Genomic DNA, 22,062 nt, shown 5'->3' with positions numbered 1-22,062 from the left:
TGTGAATATGGGCCCGGGAAGAAAGTTGTTGCCCAATACCTTGCACAGCAGTCGTTTCACCACAGGACCCTGGGGGTATTACAGTTAATGCTTATGAACTGAATATTCTATGTTAATTTTCATATATCAATCACACTAACAAAAGGGTTCAATTGTTCATGCTAACATTGCTTTGGTGATGAAAAGCACATAATGCATTTATGGTCATCTCACTATCATGCCACTGCATGCTGTTACATGGGCCTGGATGGTAACGCACATCCTCTTCAAGCTGCCTGACTGAATACTGGGGCCTATAGTGGTATCGAAAGCAAGGGCCTTACCTGGGAGTACAGCAACAGTCCCTCTCTCTCTCAAATCAAATTGAATGACATTTTATTTGCCACGTGCTTCATAAACTACAGGTGTAGACTAACAGTGAAATGCTTACGGGTCATTTTCCAACAATGCAGAGATAAAGATAAAGGTACAAAATGAATAATAATAGAAAGTGACATGAGGAATAAAAACACAGTGAATAATGAATAACAGTAACGAGTAAAGCCATTCTGCCAATGTATTGTATGTAACCTCTCAAATTCATACAATCTAATACAAACACAAGCACTGACTTATATACAATTTGTCTACTTGTCCCATTCTTTATTCTTGTATTGGATATATATATATTTTGGTTGACACACGTGTGATGTGTCTAATATACACTACCAGTCAAAGGTTTGGACACACCTACTCATTCAAGGGTTATTATTTATTTTTCTTACCATTTTTTACATTGTGGAATAATAGTGAAGACATCAAAACTATGAAATAACACACATGGAATCATGTAGTAACCAAAAAAGTGTAAAACGTATAACTTTGAAAGTTTCTTCAAGTGCAGTCACAAAAACCATGAAGCGCTATGATGAAACTGGATCTCATAAGGACCGCCACAGGAAAGGAAGACCCAGAGTTACCTCTGCTGCAGAGAATAAGTCATTAGAGTTACCAGCCTCAGAAATTGCAGCCCAAATAAATGCTTCACAGGGTTCAAGTCACAGACACATCTCAACATCAGCTGTTCAGAAGGGATTGTGTGAATCAGGCCTTCATGGTCGAATTGCTGCAAAGAAACCACTACTAAAGGTCATCAATAAGAAGAAGAGATCTGCTTGGGCCAAGAAACACGAGCAATGGACATTAGACCGGTGGAAATTTGTCCTTTGGTCTGGAGTCCAAATTGGAGATTTTTGGTTCCAACCGCCGTGTCTTTGTGAGACGCGGTGCGGGTGAACGGATCATCTCTGCATGTGTAGTTCCCACCGTAAAGCATGGAGGAGGAGGTGTTGTGGTGTGGGGGTGCTTTGCTGGTGACACTGTCTGTGATTTATTTAGAATTCAAGGCACACTTAACCAGCATGGCTACCACAGCATTCTGCAGCGATACGCCATCCCATCTGGTTTGGGCTTAGTGGGACTCTCATTTGTTTTTCAACAGAACAATGTCCCAACACACCTCCAGGCTGTGTAAGGGCTATTTTACCAAGAAGGAGCGTGATGGAGTGCTGCATTAGATGACCTGGCCTCCACAATCACCCGACCTCCACCCAGTTGAGATGGTTTGGGATGAGTCGGACTGCAGAGTGAAGGAAAAGCAGCCAACAAGTGCTCAGCATATGTGGGAACTCCTTCAAGACTGTTGGGAAAAGCATTCCAAGTGAAGCTGGTTGAGAGAATCCCAAGAGTGTGCAGAGTTCATCAAGGCAAAGGGTGGCTATTTGAAGAATCTCAAATACAAAATATATTTTGATTTGTTTAACACTTTTTTGCTTACCAGATGATTCCATATGTGTTATTTCATAGTTTTGATGTCTTCACTATTATTCTACAATGTAGAAAATAGTCAAAATAAATAAAAACCCTTGAATGAGTAGGTGTGTCCAAACTTTTGACTTGTACTGTACATGGATAAAAATGTTTTCACACTGGACATGAGACTTGCATTTGTTGTATTTTAGACCTGTTGAATCATAAGCTCTAAGTGTATTTGTCTTGATGTTTAAGTTACCACAGAAGTTAGTAAACGTGAAGACCAATGTTACAAACATGCTATGAAAAAGTTATTGTTTTATTAAAATTAAAATTAAAATTAGTTCTTTAAACAAAACTTTACTGCATTTGGTCATCCCCAAAATGTGGCCTTTGAAAGCCTTGATAACACCATCCTTCCTCAGTGAATGGTCTGCGGGAAGCTGACAACAGGGTGGCAGGTTTGTTGATGCGCTGCGCTAGAGTTTCATAGCCCAGTAGACTCACCTGGGGATAGGGGGGTGGACACATGTACAGTGGGGAAAACAAGTATTTAGTCAGCCACCAATTGTGCAAGTTCTGCCACTTGAAAAGATGACAGAGGCCTGTAATTTTCATCATAGGTACACGTCAACTACGACAGACAAAATGAGGGAAAAAAATCCAGAAAATCACATTGTAGGATTTTTAATGAATTTATTTGCAAATTATGGTGGAAAATAAGAATTTGGTCAATAACAAAAGTTTCTCAATACTTTGTTATATACCCTTTGTTGGCAATGACACAGGTCAAACGTTTTCTGTAAGTCTTCACAAGGTTTTCACACACTGTTGCTGGTATTTTGGCCCATTCCTCCATGCAGATCTCCTCTAGAGCAGTGATGTTTTGGGGCTGTCGCTGGGCAACACGGACTTTCAACTCCCTCCAAAGATTTTATTTTATTTATTTTATTTTATTTTCTATGGGGTTGAGATCTGGAGACTGGCTAGGCCACTCCAGGACCTTGAAATGCTTCTTACGAAGCCACTCCTTTGTTGCCCGGGCGTTGTGTTTGAGATCATTGTCATGCTGAAAGACCCAGCCACGTTTCATCTTCAATGCCCTTGCTGATGGAAAGAGGTTTTCACTCAAAATCTCACGATACATGGCCCCATTCATTCTTTCCTTTACACGGATCAGTCGTCCTGGTCCCTTTGCAGAAAAACAGCCCCAAAGCATGATGTTTCCACCCCCATGCTTCACAGTAGGTATGGTGTTCTTTGGATGCAACTCAGCATTCTTTGTCCTCCAAATACGACAAGTTGAGTTTTTACCAAAAAGTTCTATTTTGGTTTCATCTGACCATATGACATTCTCCCAATCCTCTTCTGGATCATCCAAATGCACTCTAGCAAACTTCAGACGGGCCTGGACATGTACTGGCTTAAGCAGGGGGACACGTCTGGCACTGCAGGATTTGAGTCCCTGGCGGCGTAGTGTGTTACTGATTGTAGGCTTTGTTACTTTGGTCCCAGCTCTCTGCAGGTCATTCACTAGGTCCCCCCCGTGTGGTTCTGGGATTTTTGCTCACCGTTCTTGTGATCATTTTCACCCCACGGGGTGAGATCTTGCGTGGAGCCCCAGATCGAGGGAGATTATCAGTGATCTTGTATGTCTTCCATTTCCTAATAATTGCTCCCACAGTTGATTTCTTCAAACCAAGCTGCTTACCTATTGCAGATTCAGTCTTCCCAACCTGGTGCAGGTCTACAATTTTGTTTCTGGTGTCCTTTGGCAGCTCTTTGGTCTTGGCCATAGTGGAGTTTGGAGTGTGACTGTTTGAGGTTGTGGACAGGTGTCTTTTATACTGATAACAAGTTCAAACAGGTGCCATTAATACAGGTAACGAGTGGAGGACAGAGGAGCCTCTTAAAGAAGAAGTTACAGGTCTGTGAGAGCCAGAAATCTTGCTTGTTTGTAGGTGACCAAATACTTATTTTCCACCATAATTTGCAAATAAATTCATTAAAAATCTTACAATGTGATTTTCTGGAAAAAAATGTCTCAATTTGTCTGTCATAGTTGACGTGTACCTATGATGAAAATTACAGGCCTCTCTCATCTTTTTAAGTGGGAGAACTTGCACAATTGGTGGCTGACTAAATACTTTTTTCCCCACTGTAAATTTTTCTTAAAGTCTGGGAGACATTTTCAGGGAGGAGAGAGCATGAGTACCTTCAGGCTCTGATCAGTCCCTACACCCAAACGAGGGCATTGCGTTCATCCACCTCTGGCCTGCTGGCCCCCCTACCTCTGCGGAAGCACAGTTCCCACTCAGCCCAGTCAAAACTGTTCGCTGCTCTGGCACCACAAGCTCCCTCACGAGACACTTGAAACCCCACCTCTTTAAGGAATACCTGGGATAGGATAAAGTAATCATTCTAACCCCCCCTTACCCCACCCCAAAGAATGAAAGAAAAAAAAACATATTGTAAAGTGGTTATCCCACTGGCTATAAGGTGAATGCACCAATTTGTAAGTCGCTCTGGATAAGAGCGTCTGCTAAATGACGTAAATGTAAATGAGTTTTGGAGTGAGTACAGTAAATCCAACCAATGGCCCTGGATAATATGCTATGTCATCATCACAAAGGCAGACTGCCATAGCGAAGGAGGTTTACATAGTGCATCAAGTATACTATTATGAGTGGAGCTTACTTCTCTGTGCTCGTGAGAGATTGCAGGTATTTGGTGAAAGGCACTGGAGGTCCTTGGAATATGCTGTCTTTGTAGCATCTGGAGAGAGACAAATAGAGGTAGCATGTCCTTGAAAGAGAGAGAGTCCTCATCCTTGACCTCCCACTGGCCCAGGGCCTTCTACCTAACCCTCTAATCACACTTTATTCTGACAGGGAGTTACTCCAGGAGTAGACAGGTGTATGGTGCCTAGAGCCTCTCCACTCCTTATATGAATGGACTATTAGCTCTTGTAGTGTCGAGATAACGATGCTAATTATGCTGTGATGACAAGAAATCCGCTGACACTGTCCTTGATTATAATAGTTTATTACATCAAAGATTTCAGCGTCAATTTACAGACTCCTGCAGACATCTGGAGAACAACTGACCCAATCTCTAATATGTTGTTCCTCTCCGTCCTTTGTTCCAACCATGGTATTTATAATATGTAACATGATATGGGTGGTTCTCCCATAAACCAATCCCAGGCCTTCACATAACAGACTTCCTCTATTTTAGGGGGCCCCTATAATGCTTTCCAGATGCTTCCGCAAGCTGAGTCAACTTCCTCTAACACACCATTTGCAAACGTCAGCAAAGTCATAAACTGTTTAGACACTACACTCTTGAAATGGTATTATGCAATGTAAAGGAAACAATAATAAGCTCCATGTTCCTGTTGGTAGCAAGTCTCAACCTGGATGTGTCCTGCCTTAGAGTGGTTGCATCTATCTCCACCAGGCTATAATAAATCAGATTACAAACCTGCAGAGATAAAACTAAATAAAATGGTACCTGTATTTAGGATGTATTTAGGATAAGTTTACCAACTTCATGATTCATGTCTTTTATCCTCTGAACCAACAAGGACACTCTATTACATTTTATTTTTTCAATATATAGCCATGGCAGTACGGTCAATCAGGAATTCCATGCTTCCTTTTTAGCCTTCTTAGACATAACTAACAGGGAAATACTGGTAACTGGGTTATTCAACATCACTTCACCCGTCCTCTTTATATGCTGTGTACTTCTGGGCTCATATTTACAAAGTATCCAAGACTATGAGTGCTGATCTAGGACCACTTTTGCTTTCCAGATCATGAACAATATGACGGGGGGACCATATCAAGCGTCTAAAATTAGGAATTATATCAGGTGTGTTTTTAAAAAGTTGAAAAGTCAATTTTTACACAATGTTTTATTTTTTACAGTTATTCTCAATTCTGCATTTCTGACTGTATTTATAAAACCGGACGAAATAAAACCTTCCCCTCACTTATTAGATTATATCTGAGCCTCCTTTTCACAGTTTAAAACAAACAAACATGGTTAAAGAATGTGTGATTGAACCTGCAATCTTCAACTCTGCAGCAAAATCATTAATCCTCTGCGCCACCAGTGGATCGCTGTGGTAGTGCATGGGGATTTTCAATCTAATATGGTCAATCAGGACACAGAACACAATTTCTGAGTTATTAAAATGTTCCCATTCTCATATGCTATGTACTTGAAACGTTTTTAAAGAAAAAACGCACCCAATATCATTCCTAATTTTAGACGCTTGATATTGTCCCCCCTGTCAAATTGTATATGATCTGAAAAGCAAAGTGATTCTAGATCAGCACTCATAAACCCCATTTATACCTGGTTCTAATTTGCATCCTTTGTCCTGATCTTGTCCACATTCTGATTGTGCCCACATTTTTAGACTGGTGTAGACAATCAAAAGACACATTGTGATCAACTTTGGGTTGACAATTAGACTATAGTTTAAAGCTGGACAATATGGACAAAAATCCATATCGGGATAAATTGACACATTTTTAAGAGATAAATTACTATAAATTATATTTTTGGAAAGTGCTGAGTGATATGGACAAAACGTGATATCGTGATACATTTAGCTATTCTGCGATAATACAAAAACTGACAAATGTTTTCCAGTACCAAGTAAGATGCCTTAGATGGTAGCTTATGATTCAAAAAGCAAACTATTTCATCCAACATATCCAGGGAATGCATGATTGATATTTTGATGTGCAAGCTGTCTAAATAGGATCCAGAATGATCAGATTTATTTTAGGCTCTTCAGAGAATTTGCCGACATCTTTGTGCATATTGGCCTATAGGCTATATTATTCACCACATGAGGAAGTGGGAACTCAAAACACTTAACTAGATTGACGACTCTAAATATGATATTGTTGCTATATAGACATGTAGGCAGTAAATGTAGGCTAATAATGTTCTTCAAAAACTTGCCAGCGCTAGGCCTAAACTACTTGATGTAAGCCTATTCACTGCAAATGGCATGCTCTGCCCCGCTCCGCAAGCACATACAAAACCATACTACAGCCTACTCCTGTTGTAAAGTGGTGCCATGAACTCAATATTAAGAGGTGGGAAATAAATGACATACTCACAGAAAGCTGTGACTCTCCTCTCTGTAACTAGAACAATAGTAGTTGCTTTGAAAACTGTATTTTTGCCACAATTGCATTTTGAGCAAAGTAATCTGATTGTGCTTCTCAGAATGCATCTCTCCCTCCTCGGTGCGCACAGTGGGGGGAGGGAGAGCGGCTTGCTCACAAAGGAGCAGACAGCGAAATATGGACAGGCAGATACTTTCACAGCAGGAATCAACATAATGCATAGGCTATTAATGTTGACCAAATAATGGTTTTAGAACAATCTACAGGAACGTTGTGTAGCAATGTCACCAAAAATGACTGACATAAACAAAATGCTTTGGTAAAAGGAAGGCAATGTCTGTGTCGATAATCTTCGGTTTATCACCTGGGGTCTACTCTGGTTGCTATGTTTTACTGTCAAAATAAGACTCCAGATAAAAAAATTTTTCAATAGAGATTAATTACATACATCTTTATGAACATTAACTAATTTCATAGGCTAATTCATTTGGGGTTCAACACCTGAGGAAGTGGAAACTCAAAACACATTTACTAGATAATTAACTCTAAATATAATATCCACTGCTAGCCATGTATTCATCCAACAGTAAATGTAATGTCCTAAAAAACTTTGCAGTTGTGGGCTACTACCTACAGTGAGGGAAAAAAGTATTTGATCCCCTGCTGATTTTGTACGTTTGCCCACTGACAAAGAAATGATCAATCTATAATTTTAATGGTAGGTTTATTTGAACAGTGAGAGACAGAATAACAACAAAAGAATCCAGAAAAACGCATGTCAAAAATGTTATAAATTGATTTGCATTTTATTGAGGGAAATAAGTATTTGACCCCCTCTCAATCAGAAAGATTTCTGGCTCCCAGGTTTCTTTTATACAGGTAACGAGCTGAGATTAGAAGCACACTCTTAAAGGGAGTGCTCCTAATCTCAGCTTGTTACCTGTATAAAAGACACCTGTCCACAGAAGCAATCAATCAATCAGATTCCAAACTCTCCACCATGGCCAAGACCAAAGAGCTCTCCAAGGATGTCAGGGACAGGATTGTAGACCTACACAAGGCTGGAATGGGCTACAAGACCATCGCCAAGCAGCTTGGTGAGAAGGTGACAACAGTTGGTGCGATTATTCGCAAACGGAAGAAACACAAAATAACTGTCAATCTCCCTCGGCCTGGGGCTCCATGCAAGATCTCACCTTGTGGAGTTGCAATGATCATGAGAACAGTGAGGAATCAGCCCAGAACTACACGGGAGGATCTTGTCAATGATATCAAGGCAGCTGGGACCATAGTCACCAAGAAAACAATTGGTAACACACTACGCCGTGAAGGACTGAAATCCTGCAGCGTCCGCAAGGTCCCCCTGCTCAAGAAAGCACATATAAATGCCCGTCTGAAGTTTGCCATTGAACATCTGAATGATTTAGAGGAGAACTGGGTGAAAGTGTTGTGGTCAGATGAGACCAAAATCGAGCTCTTTGGCATCAACTCAACTCACCGTGTTTGGAGGAGGAGGAATGCTGCCTATGACCCCAAGAACACCATCCCCACCGTCAAACATGGAGGTGGAAACATTATGCTTTGGGGGTGTTTTTCTGCTAAGGGGACAGGACAACTTCACCGCATCAAAGGGACGATGGACAGGGCCATGTACTGTCAAATCTTGGGTGAGAACCTCCTTCCCTCAGCCAGGGCATTGAAAATGGGTTGGGGATGGGTATTCCAGCATGACAATGACCCAAAGCACACGGCCAAGGCAACAAAGGAATGGCTCAAGAAGAAGCACATTAAGGTCCTGGAGTGGCCTAGCCAGTCTCCAGACCTTAATCCCATAGAACATCTGTGGAGGGAGCTGAAGCTTCGAGTTGCCAAACATCAGCCTCGATACCTTAATGACTTGGAGAAGATCTGCAAAGAGGAGTGGGACAAAATCCCTCCTGAGATGTGTGCAAACCTGGTGGCCAACTACAAGAAACGTCTGACCTCTGTGATTGCCAACAAGGGTTTTGCCACCAAGTACTAAGTCATGTTTTGCAGAGGGGTCAAATACTTATTTCCCTCATTAAAATGTAAATCAATTTCTAACATTTTTGACATGCGTTTTTCTGGATTTTTTTGTTGTTATTCTGTCTCTCACTGTTCAAATAAACCTACCATTAAAATGATAGACTGATCATTTCTTTGTCAGTGGGCAAATGTACAAAATCAGCAAGGGATCAAATAGGTTTTTCCCTCACTGTATGTCCTTGCAACAGCCGGTGCGCATTTAGCACGCGAGCCGCTCAGTATCTCAAAGCCATATAAATTATATTTTTAGTAAAATAGTTGCTATTGAGCTGAATACTGAAAGTTGAGAAATAAAAATGATAGCTACAGAAAGCTGACACCCTCCTCACTTCGACAAGAACAAGGGGATGAAGCTTCCAAAGCTGTGTTTGTCCCAAATTGCATTTTGAAATGTTAAATGATCAGAACGCAAATGATCAGAAGGCATTTTTCTCTCGAACACATTGGGGGAGAGGAGAGGAGAGTGGCTCACTCATCACAGCAGCAGGCCCCAGCGAGGGCACAGGCACAGCAGGGCAGGGCAGACACTTTCATTACAGGCATCATGATGATAGTGCACTTTACTGTTTGATTCAAATCATTGTTTTAGCCAGCCAAAAAATAGGACGTTTTGAGTGACGTGACAATGTAGAATGTGCTCTTTCTATGTTTCTAGGCACCCTTTCCATTTTTTACCATCCATGATCTTGGCTGTGATCTAAGTGGACAGAGTCGGAGCAGCTTTCTTTCCTGATGCCATGTTTGAATTTGAATGTGAGTTTAAATGACCTCAGCTCAGCCCATCTTGGTATGGGAGCCAGCCATGCCCACTGACCAGCCAAAAGCTCATTATAGATAGTATAACAGAGAAATTGTGCAAAAAGCTAAAACAAAATATCTGTTTTAACTGGCCCATGGACTGCCAGCCATGTCACCTTTTCCATTGTTTTATTTTTATATAAAAAATATGTTTTTGTGTGTGTCAATTTCGACCAGCCCACCCAACAAAAAAATTGTCCAGCCCATCTGGCATTTGCCAGAATTGCCTAATGGCCAATAGGCCCCTGCACTTTTCTAATGTCCTATGAATGAAATAATGTGCAGATTGTGTATAAAGTGTATAAAATGTGGTTGTGATTGTATGATTAAATGCTGTTCAAATGTCCTATGAATTAAATAAAAACTTCAATACAGTCCTCAAATGTGAATTGCCATTAAATTAGCATGCTGAGAATGGTTTGGTAATATTATGTATAACTTAAATAGAACATTTTCTAAATGTTCTTTAAATGTTCTGAGGACCTCCAAGACAAGTTAAAAAGTATATTGCATGACCATCTACAGAATATTAGCTTAAACCTAAAACAAATATGCTATGAACGTCATAAAAACGGACTTATTTGGAAATTGTGGAACATTGTGCAACTTGGTGGGAATGTTATGCGCAAGCTTTCGCGAATATCACAAGAATATTCTTGCAACATCCCAGACAACTCCCATAACTGAATTAAATGTTCTGGGAACCTTTAAAGAACTCAGAAAGGCAACTCATTCTTGCAACATCATAGGAGTGTTTTGTGCACCCCAATACAATTTTTATCTGAATGTCAGCACAACTGGACAGTTTAAGTGTTTTGGGAACCTATCTCTTGTCATGTCACTACAATATTCCCATCCGACTGTTCCCACAACCTAATTAAACATTCTGGTAACCTTTATATCATCAGCACGACTAGACAGTTTTTGTGCTATGAGAACATTTGCTGCCAACTAACGAATGTCCTGGGAACTTTCACAGAACCAATTTTGGTTTGCTGGAAAAACATTGCTGGCACATTGTGTTATTACATTACCTGGAAACCTAATGAGAACTTTTGGGGAATGTTCTATGGTGGTTGTTACAGATGTTGTGCACAACAGTTTAGAGAGTGTTTGGAGAACATCCCAAGGATATTTCATTTGAAACATTTATATTTTATATACAGTACAAGTCAAATGTTTGGACAAACCTACTCATTCCAGGGTTTTTCTTTATTTTTTGCTATTTTCTACATTGTAGAATGATAGTGAAGACACTATGAAATAACACATATGGAATCATGTAGTAACCAAAGAAGTGTTAAACAAATCAAATTTAAGATTCTTCAAAGTAGACACCCTTTGCCTTGATGACGCTGTTTATACACACAGCATAATTACTTTTATTCGGATTCTTGACATAGCTCACTTTAATATATATGGGTACAAAACAGTGTACAAAAGATTAGGAACACCTTCTCTTTTCATGATGACATAGACTGACCTGGTGAATCCAGGTGAAAGCTATGATCCCTTACTAATGTCACTTGTTAAATCCACTTTAATCAGTGTAGATAAAGGGGAGGAGACAGGTTATAGAATGATTTTTAAGCCTTGAGACAATTGAGACATGGATTGTGTGTGTGTGCCATTCAGAGGTTCAATGGGAAAGACAAAGATTTAAGTGCCTTTGAACAGGGTATGGTAGTAGGTGCCAGGCGCACCGGTTTGAGTGTGACAACAACTGCAACGCTGCTGGGTTTTTCACGCTCAACAGTTTCCCTTGTGTATCAAAAATGGTCCACCACCCAAAGGACATCCAGCCAACTTTACCCAATTGTGGGAAGCTTTGGGGTCAACATGGGCCAGCATCCCTGTGGAACGTTTTCGACAGCTTGTAGGGTCCATGCCCCAACGAATTGAGGCTGTTCTGAAGGCAAAAAGGGGTGCAACGCAATATTAGGAAGTTGTTCGTAATGTTTTGTTCACTCAGTTTATATAGATTGCTTTTGGATTACTGTTACAGTGCTATTTGGGTTGTTAATTTGATTCGTTCTGACATTTCTTGATTTATTTATTATTAATATTTATTTTTTTGTACTTGTTTGACATTTTGTTTGGAGCTTGTTACCTAACAATTTCGCAGCACCCGCTATAACATCTGCTAAACTGTGTACGTGTCCAATAAACCTTTATTTGATTGAACCTCTTAAAGTGTAATGTCCTTTACAATATTTATTTTGACTTTGCTTTCCACATTCCAAACTCAAAGGTTTTCAGAAGCTACGGGTAAAATCTCTTGAAATTAGTATTAAATCTTATACAATTGTATCCTGTACCATTCCCCCATGTTCACTTTAGTCAGGGCTATTACTCACACTCAGTTAGTACCACTAAAACCCACACAATTAAATCAAACTGTTTATCATATGCATTGTAATTCACAATTTCTTTCAAACAATATACTTGTTATCAAGTGATTCACAGTCTGTATCATGATCTGTGCTGTGACCATAGAATTGGGAAGATAATACTAGAATGGACATGAAAGGTCTTATAAAAGGTCAGCCATTTTGTTGAGGGAGTTGGTCAACAATGGTCAGCCAGTGTGGTCAACAATGGTCAGCCAGTGTGCTATGATAAGATATTGTTTAAAACAATCAACTTCAAGAATATCTGCACAGTATGTTTATAAGCTAGCTAGCCAGCCAGTTTAAGTGGAATGATTCCAACATTATTTTAAAATTACTGCCAATATGCCAACATTCCATTCAAACAATGCAGTCAATCCACAGCCATACACTGGCTGAAATCAGTTGATGATAGGACTTACATACCTCTGTTTACATATTTAAGAGGCTATTTATACTGAAAATGTGTATAAAACCTGTATATACAGTATTTCAAATTATATGGCAATATTGAAGGTTAACAATAATTCTGTTACACAGTTTCTGATACATCACATGCCTTACTTTTATTTTCCTGCATAAGTAAAAGCAGGAAATGCATCACCTATGCCTCTACTGCCATTAATTCCAAATAGACTGGGTTGGATTTCTCCCTGACCACAATGGCTGGCATTTTCATACATTCTGGAACTTTGAGGGTTTATGACATAGCCCCTCTAGTAATTTAATAGGATCTCTATGGCTGTGACTAGGTAGACATATTTCACTAATCTATCCCTTAATATTGATAAAGATCAGTAGTCATGCCCAATTCTAAATACAGTAACAGTTCCAAGCAAAAATGCTGCATACAGTATATATCCTACACTAACACGATTATTAAAATGGTCTTTACCTTATAACAATGTCTGGTCTTCGAGTAGATATGTGTATGGTCAGAAAGTGCTGGTTCAACATAGAGCGCCCCTCCCTCGCTTGTCATGTAGGGCTTTTCCTGCATCAAGTTGAGCAGTGACTCAATCAGGAAGTGGTCTAACTGTAGGACCTCATACATACAGTAGATAGTGGTTATAGCACCTGAATGCATCAACTAAACATTACCATTAAGATGATAAAGTGTTGAATGTAACAGTGAGTAATTAACAGATTACAAGTAAAGAATGTGCTAAACACAAATGCTGTAACACTTTTTGGTATTCCTGAGTGTAGCCTGACCCTTCAATGCTATCACTATCAAAACCCCTATGGGTGTCCTATTTTCATCTTTCAGTGGCTATGCGTTGCATGTAGTAGCCTACACAGGATGTGTCTTCATTATTCTATGTATTCTTGAGGAGTGAGTGAGTACACTCTATGGAGAGAACAGTAGAGAATCAGACCAAAGGCCTTGTGTAAATCTACTATTTTCACACCACCCCTTGCTCCCTCTCATGGTCTGTCTATGTAACATATCTGATATATTCATATTCTGGGTACTGTAGTCATATGGTCAAGAGGAAATCCTGACTTCCATGTGCAAAGAAATTCCAACTCAAACAAAAGAAGTGGAGAAAAAAACCATGTAATTTTAATACTGCAAAATTAACATATTTAAATAGAGTAAAAACAAGTGTACAGTAAGTCCTGACCTAAAGACATTGCTGTCCCGAGTTTCAATGTCCCAACAGGCTCAGAAATGAGACTACAGGTTTAGTTCATTTCGGACAAGTTCTTCCCAATATTCTAAGCATCAGAGGTATTCTTCCAGTTTTCAAATTAGTGTATAGCTGTCCATGGAAAACAGAAGTCAATGGTTCTTTCCTGGGTGACTCAGGAGTTCTGGTCATCTACAAAGGCTGGTTTACACATCTCTCCCCTGTTAAAACAGAAACTGCTGGTCTGAGGGCATGAAATGGGCAGGTGGACGTAACGGATGCAGCTGCTCCTAGTGAGATGCTCCAGCTTGTTCCCGGCACAGCCGTACTTGGGGACCGCCCACAGATCCTCTTCCTGTTTAGCCAGGAATTCCTCCAGCTTGGCCTTGTCCTCCTTGTGGCGGCCCTGGGACAGCTTCCCAAGAGAGTGGGACATGTGGCCGCTGGACCCTCTGGGACAGGAGGAGATGACTGTTACTGGTATATTCTTATAGAGCGGGTCAATAAACCTAAAGCTACAGTATATTGACAAAAGCAGTATTGTGAAATAGCTCAAACCCTATGGAAATAAACAGACATTGAAAATCTCAATAAATGAAAGAGCAACCCCAAGTGGAGAAACACTGAAAGTCCCACACTCGTATTCAGATCCTCAGATTACCCTCAAGACACAATTGCAACAGACAGCTGGGGAAGTGTGAAACAAGCTATTGTTAAATACTGGATATTTGATTGTGCATATTTAACGTTTAGTAAAAACATTGCTGAATTACCCAAGCCATAGATATTAAACAAAAGCCTTGTAAAAGCCAATTCACAAAGCCACAGCCCAAATAAGAATGTACCATATTCATTAGCCACAAGAACCATAAAGCTAACAGATATAAGCAGTCACCTGTTCTGCTACATTGGGTTAAAATGTTAATATTTTACTGGAACCTTTAAAAGACTGAGGACCATGCCCACTGAGCCAGTTGACTTCCACATTCTTCTTGTTGGGTTCACACGTTAGCATAGACTGCATCGTCTCCACCATCACACTGGTATGGGTCGCCATCCTCTTCAGCCTACAGGAAACCAGATCAGAGATATCGTATCATCATCATCATCAACAACACCTCTATTGTTTTTTAAATCCTTTGTATTTAGAGCAAAGTTCTTCTCAGATATCTACTGTAAATGTCTGCAGTAGGCCTACAGTACATACCTCCATGTTGCCATATAGGTGATTGTTGGTGTAGTAGTTTGTGTGGATTTCACTGCTGGAGTCTTTCTGCTCTTTCCTGTGGATAGAGTTAGGGCCACTATGTGATGCATTCTCTTCATATGACACAACAAGAGTGAATGTAGGCTAATGGTCTTTAGCAACTCAGCAAGGGTTCTAGGTTATGATCACAGACATAGCCACAGGAGGTAGGGGTGCTGATGGGTGCTGCAGCACCTCCTGATAAATCAGAATAAATAAACAAATTAAATAATAATAATATGTACTGAACAAAACTATAAACACAACATGTAAAGTGTTGGTCCCATGTTTCATGAGCTGAAATAAAATATCCCAGAAATGTTCCATATGCACAAAAAGCTTATTTCTCTCAAAAGTTGTGCACAAATTTGTTTACATCCTTGTTAGTGAGCATTTCTCCTTTGCCAAGATAATCCATCCACCTGACAGGTGTGGCATATCAAGAAGCTGATTAAACAGCATGATCATTACACAGGTGTACATTGTACTGGGGACAATAAAAGGCCACTCTGAAATGTGCAATTTTGTCACACAACACAATGCCACAGATGTCTCAAGTTTTGGGGGAGCGTGCAATTGTCATGCTGACTGCAGAAATGTCCACAGAGCTGTTGCCAGATAATGTAATGTTCAGTTCTCTACCACAGGCTGCCTCCAACGTCGTTTTAGAGAATTTGACAGTATGTCCAACCGGCCTCACAATTGCAGACCACATGTAACCAAGCCAGCCCAGGACCTCCACATCCGGCTTCTTCAACTGTGGGATCGTCTGAGACCAGCCACCCAGACAGCTGATGAAACTGAGTATTTCTGTCCAATGTTCCCTCTATGCTGCGCGTGAGTATCCACGAGCCTGCCGCTCAGCCCCCCCGGGACTGCTGCACAGAAATATCAGCCCACAGAGAGAGAAGCATGAGATTGAACTTCACTGAACTCTCTAGAGCTGGTCGATCTCCAAGGCATTCCTAGTTGACCGCCAAACATTTCTGTAAAAAACCCAATGATAAAGCCTTGTGTTCCTACTTGGTGGTAGGTGCACCCGAATCAGCTGCCCTGCACACCGGGTAGGCGAACTGTTGCCATTTTGAACCATTTCATGTGTCTGAAGGCACAAACTCTGCCTTCCTGGTGGGCCCAGAGAGCAAATTAGGTGCACTATAGGTCTACCGCTGGCCAATCGGATGGCTCAGATAACGGTGTCTGCAGTAAAGTAGCAGACATATAAGAAAGCTACAGATACTGTGAGATTTCAAAACGTTTAAAACCATGACTAGAGAGACTAGCAAAGAGATTGATTTTATAAGTGAGTTCATGTTTAAGTTCTTACTCAGCACAGTCAACACTTTGTATTCAACACTTTTATAAGCCATAAAATGCACGTTCTTCCTACCCTTACAAAAAAAGATTGCAGTTTTGTAACTGCAGAAAAAAGTCAATTGTGGTATTTTGGACGCAGTAATTGCAGAATAACTACAGAGTATTGCAGTTGAACTGCAGTTATACTGCACTTTAACTGCAGTTACACTGCAAAATTACTGCACAAAAAAAACTGTGTTATATTGGATACAGTATTTGAGGCATACTGCAGTTATACTGCACTCTAACTGCAGTTATACTGTGCTCTGACTGCAATCTGTTTTCGTAAGGGTATTTCCACTCAGCACTACAACAAGCACTGCAGCAGTAATGAATGAGTAGGAAAGTGTATCTATAGGCTTGCGTTGTTGTTATTATTAGTGGCTTTGGACTTTCTTAATATCGAGGAATATTTCACTTTCTCTGTTCATAGGAGTAACAACATGAATTTGTACATGAGGCAGAAATAATGCGATGCGATTCGAGTTTCGCCATCAACTGGAAGACGGTGTCCCTTTATGGTCAGTGTCAGCGGAGGAAAGGGAGAGCGGTGGCGGACCTCAGTCTGCTGCTCTCTCCCTCTGCTGAGACTGGCCATCAGATGCTGTCACCATCAGCCCAGTAAATAAAGAAATGGCCGAACAACAATGCATTGGCAGGGCAATTCAAGCAAAGACAATATGCAGTGATAATATATCGGGCCTAGAGCTCACTGCACAAACCTCATTGCTGTAGTACTGTTTTTAATTGGTTAATGTTGCATAGGCTTCCATTTTTTAAGTCATGTTAAAAAATAATCTGAGCGGTAGATCTCGGCTTGGATTTTGACTCAAATTGATCTTGACTCAGAAAAGGTTGGTGACCGCAGTTCTAGAGTTTTCCCTGTTAACACTATCAACGTTGCCATTTACTGTGGCAATTGTGATCGAATCAATGCAATATTAGCCACTTTCATTGCAACATACCGAAACAAAACAAACTATAAAACAGATTTTGTTGTAGGCAGAACACATCGGAGTAGGATTCTATTGTCTTGACATGCACTACTCTACCATACTCTGCACAGACCGTACTCTACACAAACTGTTGCGGCATAAACAATCAGAGCTGCAGTAGGCTTATATGCAAATAGACCATTGCCATATATGGATCTGTGCCATTTACTTTGAACTGGACTGTGTTTACAGCATTAGCGGTCGTGTGTAGATGAGCTTGTTTTGAGATCAAAGTGAGAGCTGCATGTAGCCATGTGTGCACATTTTGTTCATATCCTTTGCAAGTTAGTGAGTTATTAGCCCAGTTATAGATCATTTGTAGTCAGAAATAGGGGAGTGATTGCTTCCTACAAGAGCACAAAACGTATTCATCTTTGAAAAGTGAGTCAGGTAAAGAGCTTTTTAATTGTCTTAAAGGTGCAGTGTCATATTTTGAGACAGGCTTGAATAAGCTAAGTAGCCAATAGGCAGAGGGTAGCATAATTCTGTTATAATGGTATGGGAATAATAACGCATTTTATTTTGTAAAGTGGTTTCTTGCATCAAACAACAACAACATTTTTAGTCACCTCCTTGTCTGAAGGACAAGTGGATAAACAGGTTAATGCCTACATTGAACACCACACATTGGATGCTACTGTAGGCTGAATGATAGAACAGCTATTTCCATGTTAAAATGTTATGAGATGCATTCTCTCCACTGTTTTTGATGGTAAGCCACTTTGGTAGGCCTACATTATGATCAAATAGCCACAGTAGCCTACATGGCCACTGTTAAAACTAACTGAAAACTGGTACAGCCTCAGTGTTCACAGTAAACGCACACTGGAAGTTGCACAGAATTTTCACAACGTTCAAGTATGCGCTCAGTAGACCTGAAATTTCCTCAGTGCCTAAAAAAAATAGAGGGAACATTGCTCCACACTATATCAAAGCGTAGGTTTAGGTCTTGTGCTTCAATTGAGTGGAATTGTACAGCTCTACAGTGGATGGTTAGGACAAATCCACTTGAACGGCCCTCCAACTGGTAATTACTAGTTAAATCAGCCATGAATCCCCTTGTGACAAGAAGAATGGAAGCTTGTTGAGTGCAACAAGGAGGGGCAATTGAATGCAATATTCACACATACTTTTAAATTGTTAAAACATTTCTAGCCTGTCTATCTATGGGTAACAGGGTTGACGTGTTATGCTAGACCCGCTCAGTTTTTTACCACAAAACACCAGAAAATGGCCAAAAGAGTAAAACCAGCTCAACTGCTTTTACACTATAATTTAAAAAGGAATAGTTTCACCATATTAAAATGAGAGTTCACGTAACAGGGTTGACCTTAAAATGAGGGACAGACAAATGAATCACTATTCACATAAAATAAATAATAATCTTCTGAAATAACTTTGTCAAAGCAACGAAATCACTAGGGCTTTACAATGATGGTGAAAACTTTTAGTATTTTGGGGGTTAGTGGGTTAAAATCTTTCTAGAAGTCACAGAGGGTGCATGGAGTGCAAAATGCAGAATTATGGCACTTTAGCAAGTCTCTATTCATATTTAAATCTGATTTATTGAATTCTCCATGTGGTCTATATTAAAGGGCACTTCATTTCATATAATAGGGTTTTCAAATGCAATATTGGTGCATCATTTCTACTTTACATATCAAAGGGATGCAAAAACAATTCATTTCTGCCCATTGGACGTTGGTTGCAACGCTCTCATCAAGTTTGTTTGTTTCTTTGTTATACACATGAAAGACATGGAGTCACTACATGAGAGATAATGTATCATTTCTGTAGTAATTTAAGTGCATTTAAATGCATGTTATGCTTTTGGTATGTGTCAAGTACAATAAAAATGCATTTTGACTAATGAGACGGATTGTCATGCCAGTTAATGTGTTATGTTGTGTTCTGTAATTAAAGGTGAAGTTTGCACACAGTTCTGCAGTCTTAATGAGACTGACATAAGTGTATGTGATACCAAAGATCCTGAACTACCCAAGCATTAGCCCTTTTTTTTTTGTACTGTAAAAGCCATAACACAAAGCCACAACACAAATAAGAATGTACCATATTCTTTAGCCACAAGAACCATAAAGCTAACAAATATAAGCAGTCGCCAGCTCTGACCCATGCCTCTCCACCCTGGTACTGGGCAGGGGTCCTGCTGGAAGAGACCACTCCACAGTGCCGGGGGGCTCCGAATACACAATGCACAGACAGGTTACCATGGAGATGTCTAATGTGCATGCAGAGCCCACTTTGATCTCAGGGGGGTCTGGGATGAGAATGATATACAGTTTGGTTTCAACTGAACATGTAGTGCTACATCCTGAAGAGTATTGTCTTCATATTATATACACAGAAAGGACATGATCCTTATTGACAGAACATCGGCATCTACTTACACTCTACATTGAGTTTCAGTGGGCTGGATTGGCCTCGTCCCTCTGTGTTGATGGCAGTGCAGAAGAGGGTTTCAGTGAGTCTGGTCACATTCTCCAGTGTGATGGTAGGTCCCGTGGTGGGCAGAGGCCCTCTGCTGTTGTGCCAGCGGTAGCTGTGGGCAGCAGGGTTACTGTCACTGGAGCATCTCAGCTCTACAGAGTCTCCCTCCTTCACACTGGACACTCCCTCAACCTTCACATCCACTGGGGCATCTATAAATATCAACATTAGTAAGAATGATATTACTATGTAATACAGATCTTAGGACAGATTCAGTGTATCATGATCCAGGATCTGGACAAGTATGCCAAATCCAGGATCTGGACAAAGTTCATGATTCCTTTTCAAATTAGTTCAATTTAATTTATTGTTTTGACTTTTGTCATATGCACAGAAGCATTCTGTTTTCACAGAAATCAAAGTGTAAATCTTCCAGTGTTATTAACACACAGGTGTGGTCCACTTACATTTGACATTGAGTATTTTGGACCTTTTCACTGTCTTCCCTCCCATGTACGCTGCTGTGCAGACAAGAGACTGGTTGTGATCAGTGATGCTAGGGGTAAAGGTCAGGGATGATGTCACTTCCCACTGGCCGTTGGTCAGCTGCTGTGATTGGACACTGGGTGTTCCAGAATGGCTCCAGGTGAGGAGAGGGGGATCAGATGGGCAGGATTGAGACACAGAGCAGGAGGCAGATACCTCCTCCCCCACTTTCACCTCCTCCCTCACTGACAGAGAGGGGGGATCTGGAGAGCCTGAAATCAGCAAAGAGAAGAAAACAGTTATTGCAGTTCTTTTGAGGTGTGCATCCACTAGTTCTTGGGTCTGTCCTTTCAGCACTATAATTGTAATCTAGAAGAAGCTATAGCTATCAATAGGGTAAATAATGGGATACTCTACTACATAAATTGAAATTCTCCTTGTCAATTCTTCCCAAGGGAACTTACTGGTCACTGCAATGGAGACTGTGTCACGTATGTAGGAATACTTTTTATGGTCTTCTATTTCAATCCTGAAATAAAAGGGTCCTTTGTCACTGCGATGGAGCGGGTGGATTCTGAGTGAGCAGTTCTTCTGCCGGAGGTCTCCCACCAGCTCTGTACGACCCTTGTAGTCTTTGAATACTTTGGAACTGTCTGGGTGGTATATAACATCATTGGTGTCTTTGAACCAGATGCCAGTGAATTCAGAGGGCTTCTCCTCTGGTTCTGGGTAGTTGAATGAGCAGGGAATCACGATGCACGAGCCCTGCAGGCCGGATACTGAGCTGGGCACCTCAGCAGTCCATGACGAGGCATCAACTCCCATCACTCAAATCGCAGTGGGGGAAATGTTAGTAAGAGGTGTTGGACACAGTCAAGGAATATGAGTATAAGTCACAGGGGTTGATTTGAACAAATTGTTCATTTTGCCATTTTATTGTTCATTTTGTTCTATTAATATTTGAAAGGGGGAGGTTCCCTCCCCTGCACATGTACTTTTCGCTTCTCTTTTTAACTCTCCTCACATAGTTATCTATTTTCTTGTGTAAAACTGAATAAATAAATACAATATTTTATACTGTATACATCTATATTTGTATCCTACCTCCAAGCCAAATGCAATGAATAAGAAAAGGCCACGGTAATGCTTCACTCCGCATCCCCTCCTCTTTGTACAGGACCTGAGGGAATAAGAAACATTTGATTATCACTAGAATGTTAGCATTGCATATGATACTTTTACTGTCTAAAAGACAATCACTTACTTGCTTAGCAGGATCTTTCTTTCTCTTGTCAGTTAACCACTCTCCTTCAGAGACTAATGGCATTGACATATAAAGGAAATATTACCATCCTGCTCACACTTCCCATTTCACATATAACGTGATTTCTTTATTTTTGCTATCAGGACTTCCCATATTTTGTCTCTGACTGATGGTGGGGTGATTTAACTCTTCCCTTGAGGGAAGCATTAAATGTAATGTTTTTGAGAATATTTATTTTGATTATGTTTTCCACATTGCAAAACTCAAAGGTTTTCAGAAGCTGAAGGTGAAATCTCTTGAAATTAGTATAAAATCTTATAAGATTGTTACTGTACCATTCCGCCACGTTAACTTTAGTCAGGGCTATTACTCACACTCAGTCAGTAGCACTAAAACCACATTATTAAATATAACTTTTTGTCATATGCATTGCA

The 22,062-nt window shown here is 40.4% G+C and overlaps 2 protein-coding genes across 6 annotated transcripts in view; both read right to left on the bottom strand.

The window, feature by feature from the left end:
- Positions 1-13,180, bottom strand: part of LOC121585347 (sialic acid-binding Ig-like lectin 12) — a 28,328-nt gene extending 15,148 nt beyond the window's left edge. For 2 of the 5 annotated variants that reach the window (XM_045212621.1, XM_045212624.1), the window contains exons 1-2: positions 13,095-13,153; positions 4,489-4,566 (exon numbers count right to left, since the gene is read on the bottom strand). The gene's annotated coding sequence lies outside the window, so the exon portion shown is untranslated. Of the gene's footprint in view, positions 1-4,488; positions 4,567-6,935; positions 7,030-13,094 lie in introns of those variants that run through there. The other 3 variants (XM_045212622.1, XM_045212625.1, XM_045212623.1) reach the window with 2 other exon arrangements.
- Positions 13,181-15,905: 2,725 nt separating this feature from the next.
- LOC121543797 (sialic acid-binding Ig-like lectin 13) lies at positions 15,906-21,706 on the bottom strand. The gene is made up of 7 exons (XM_045212636.1): positions 21,629-21,706; positions 21,469-21,544; positions 20,829-21,191; positions 20,346-20,636; positions 19,839-20,090; positions 19,561-19,708; positions 15,906-15,957 (listed from the first exon to the last, which is right to left on the bottom strand). Exons 1-7 carry the CDS (start codon positions 21,695-21,697, stop codon positions 15,906-15,908), a joined length of 1,251 nt encoding a protein of 416 aa, XP_045068571.1. The 5' UTR covers positions 21,698-21,706.
- Between the last annotated feature and the right edge of the window lie 356 nt (positions 21,707-22,062).

This window comes from Coregonus clupeaformis, unplaced genomic scaffold (genome assembly GCF_020615455.1).
Source record: "Coregonus clupeaformis isolate EN_2021a unplaced genomic scaffold, ASM2061545v1 scaf0033, whole genome shotgun sequence".
NCBI lineage: Eukaryota > Metazoa > Chordata > Actinopteri > Salmoniformes > Salmonidae > Coregonus > Coregonus clupeaformis.
The sequence above is the reverse complement of the archived record's forward strand: the minus strand, read 5'-3'. Positions and strand labels throughout refer to the sequence as shown.

Bases quoted from the DNA above. Each gene is read 5' to 3' on its own strand.
- LOC121543797 (XM_045212636.1), bottom strand. From the start codon at position 21,697: ATGTCAATGCCATTAGTCTCTGAAGGAGAGTGGTTAACTGACAAGAGA. The intron at 21,545-21,628 runs GTAAGTGATTGT...TTATTCCCTCAG, and splicing joins AGAAAGATCCTGCTAAGCAA to GTCCTGTACAAAGAGGAGGG. The intron at 20,637-20,828 runs GTAAGTTCCCTT...TGCTGATTTCAG, and splicing joins AGTCTCCATTGCAGTGACCA to GCTCTCCAGATCCCCCCTCT.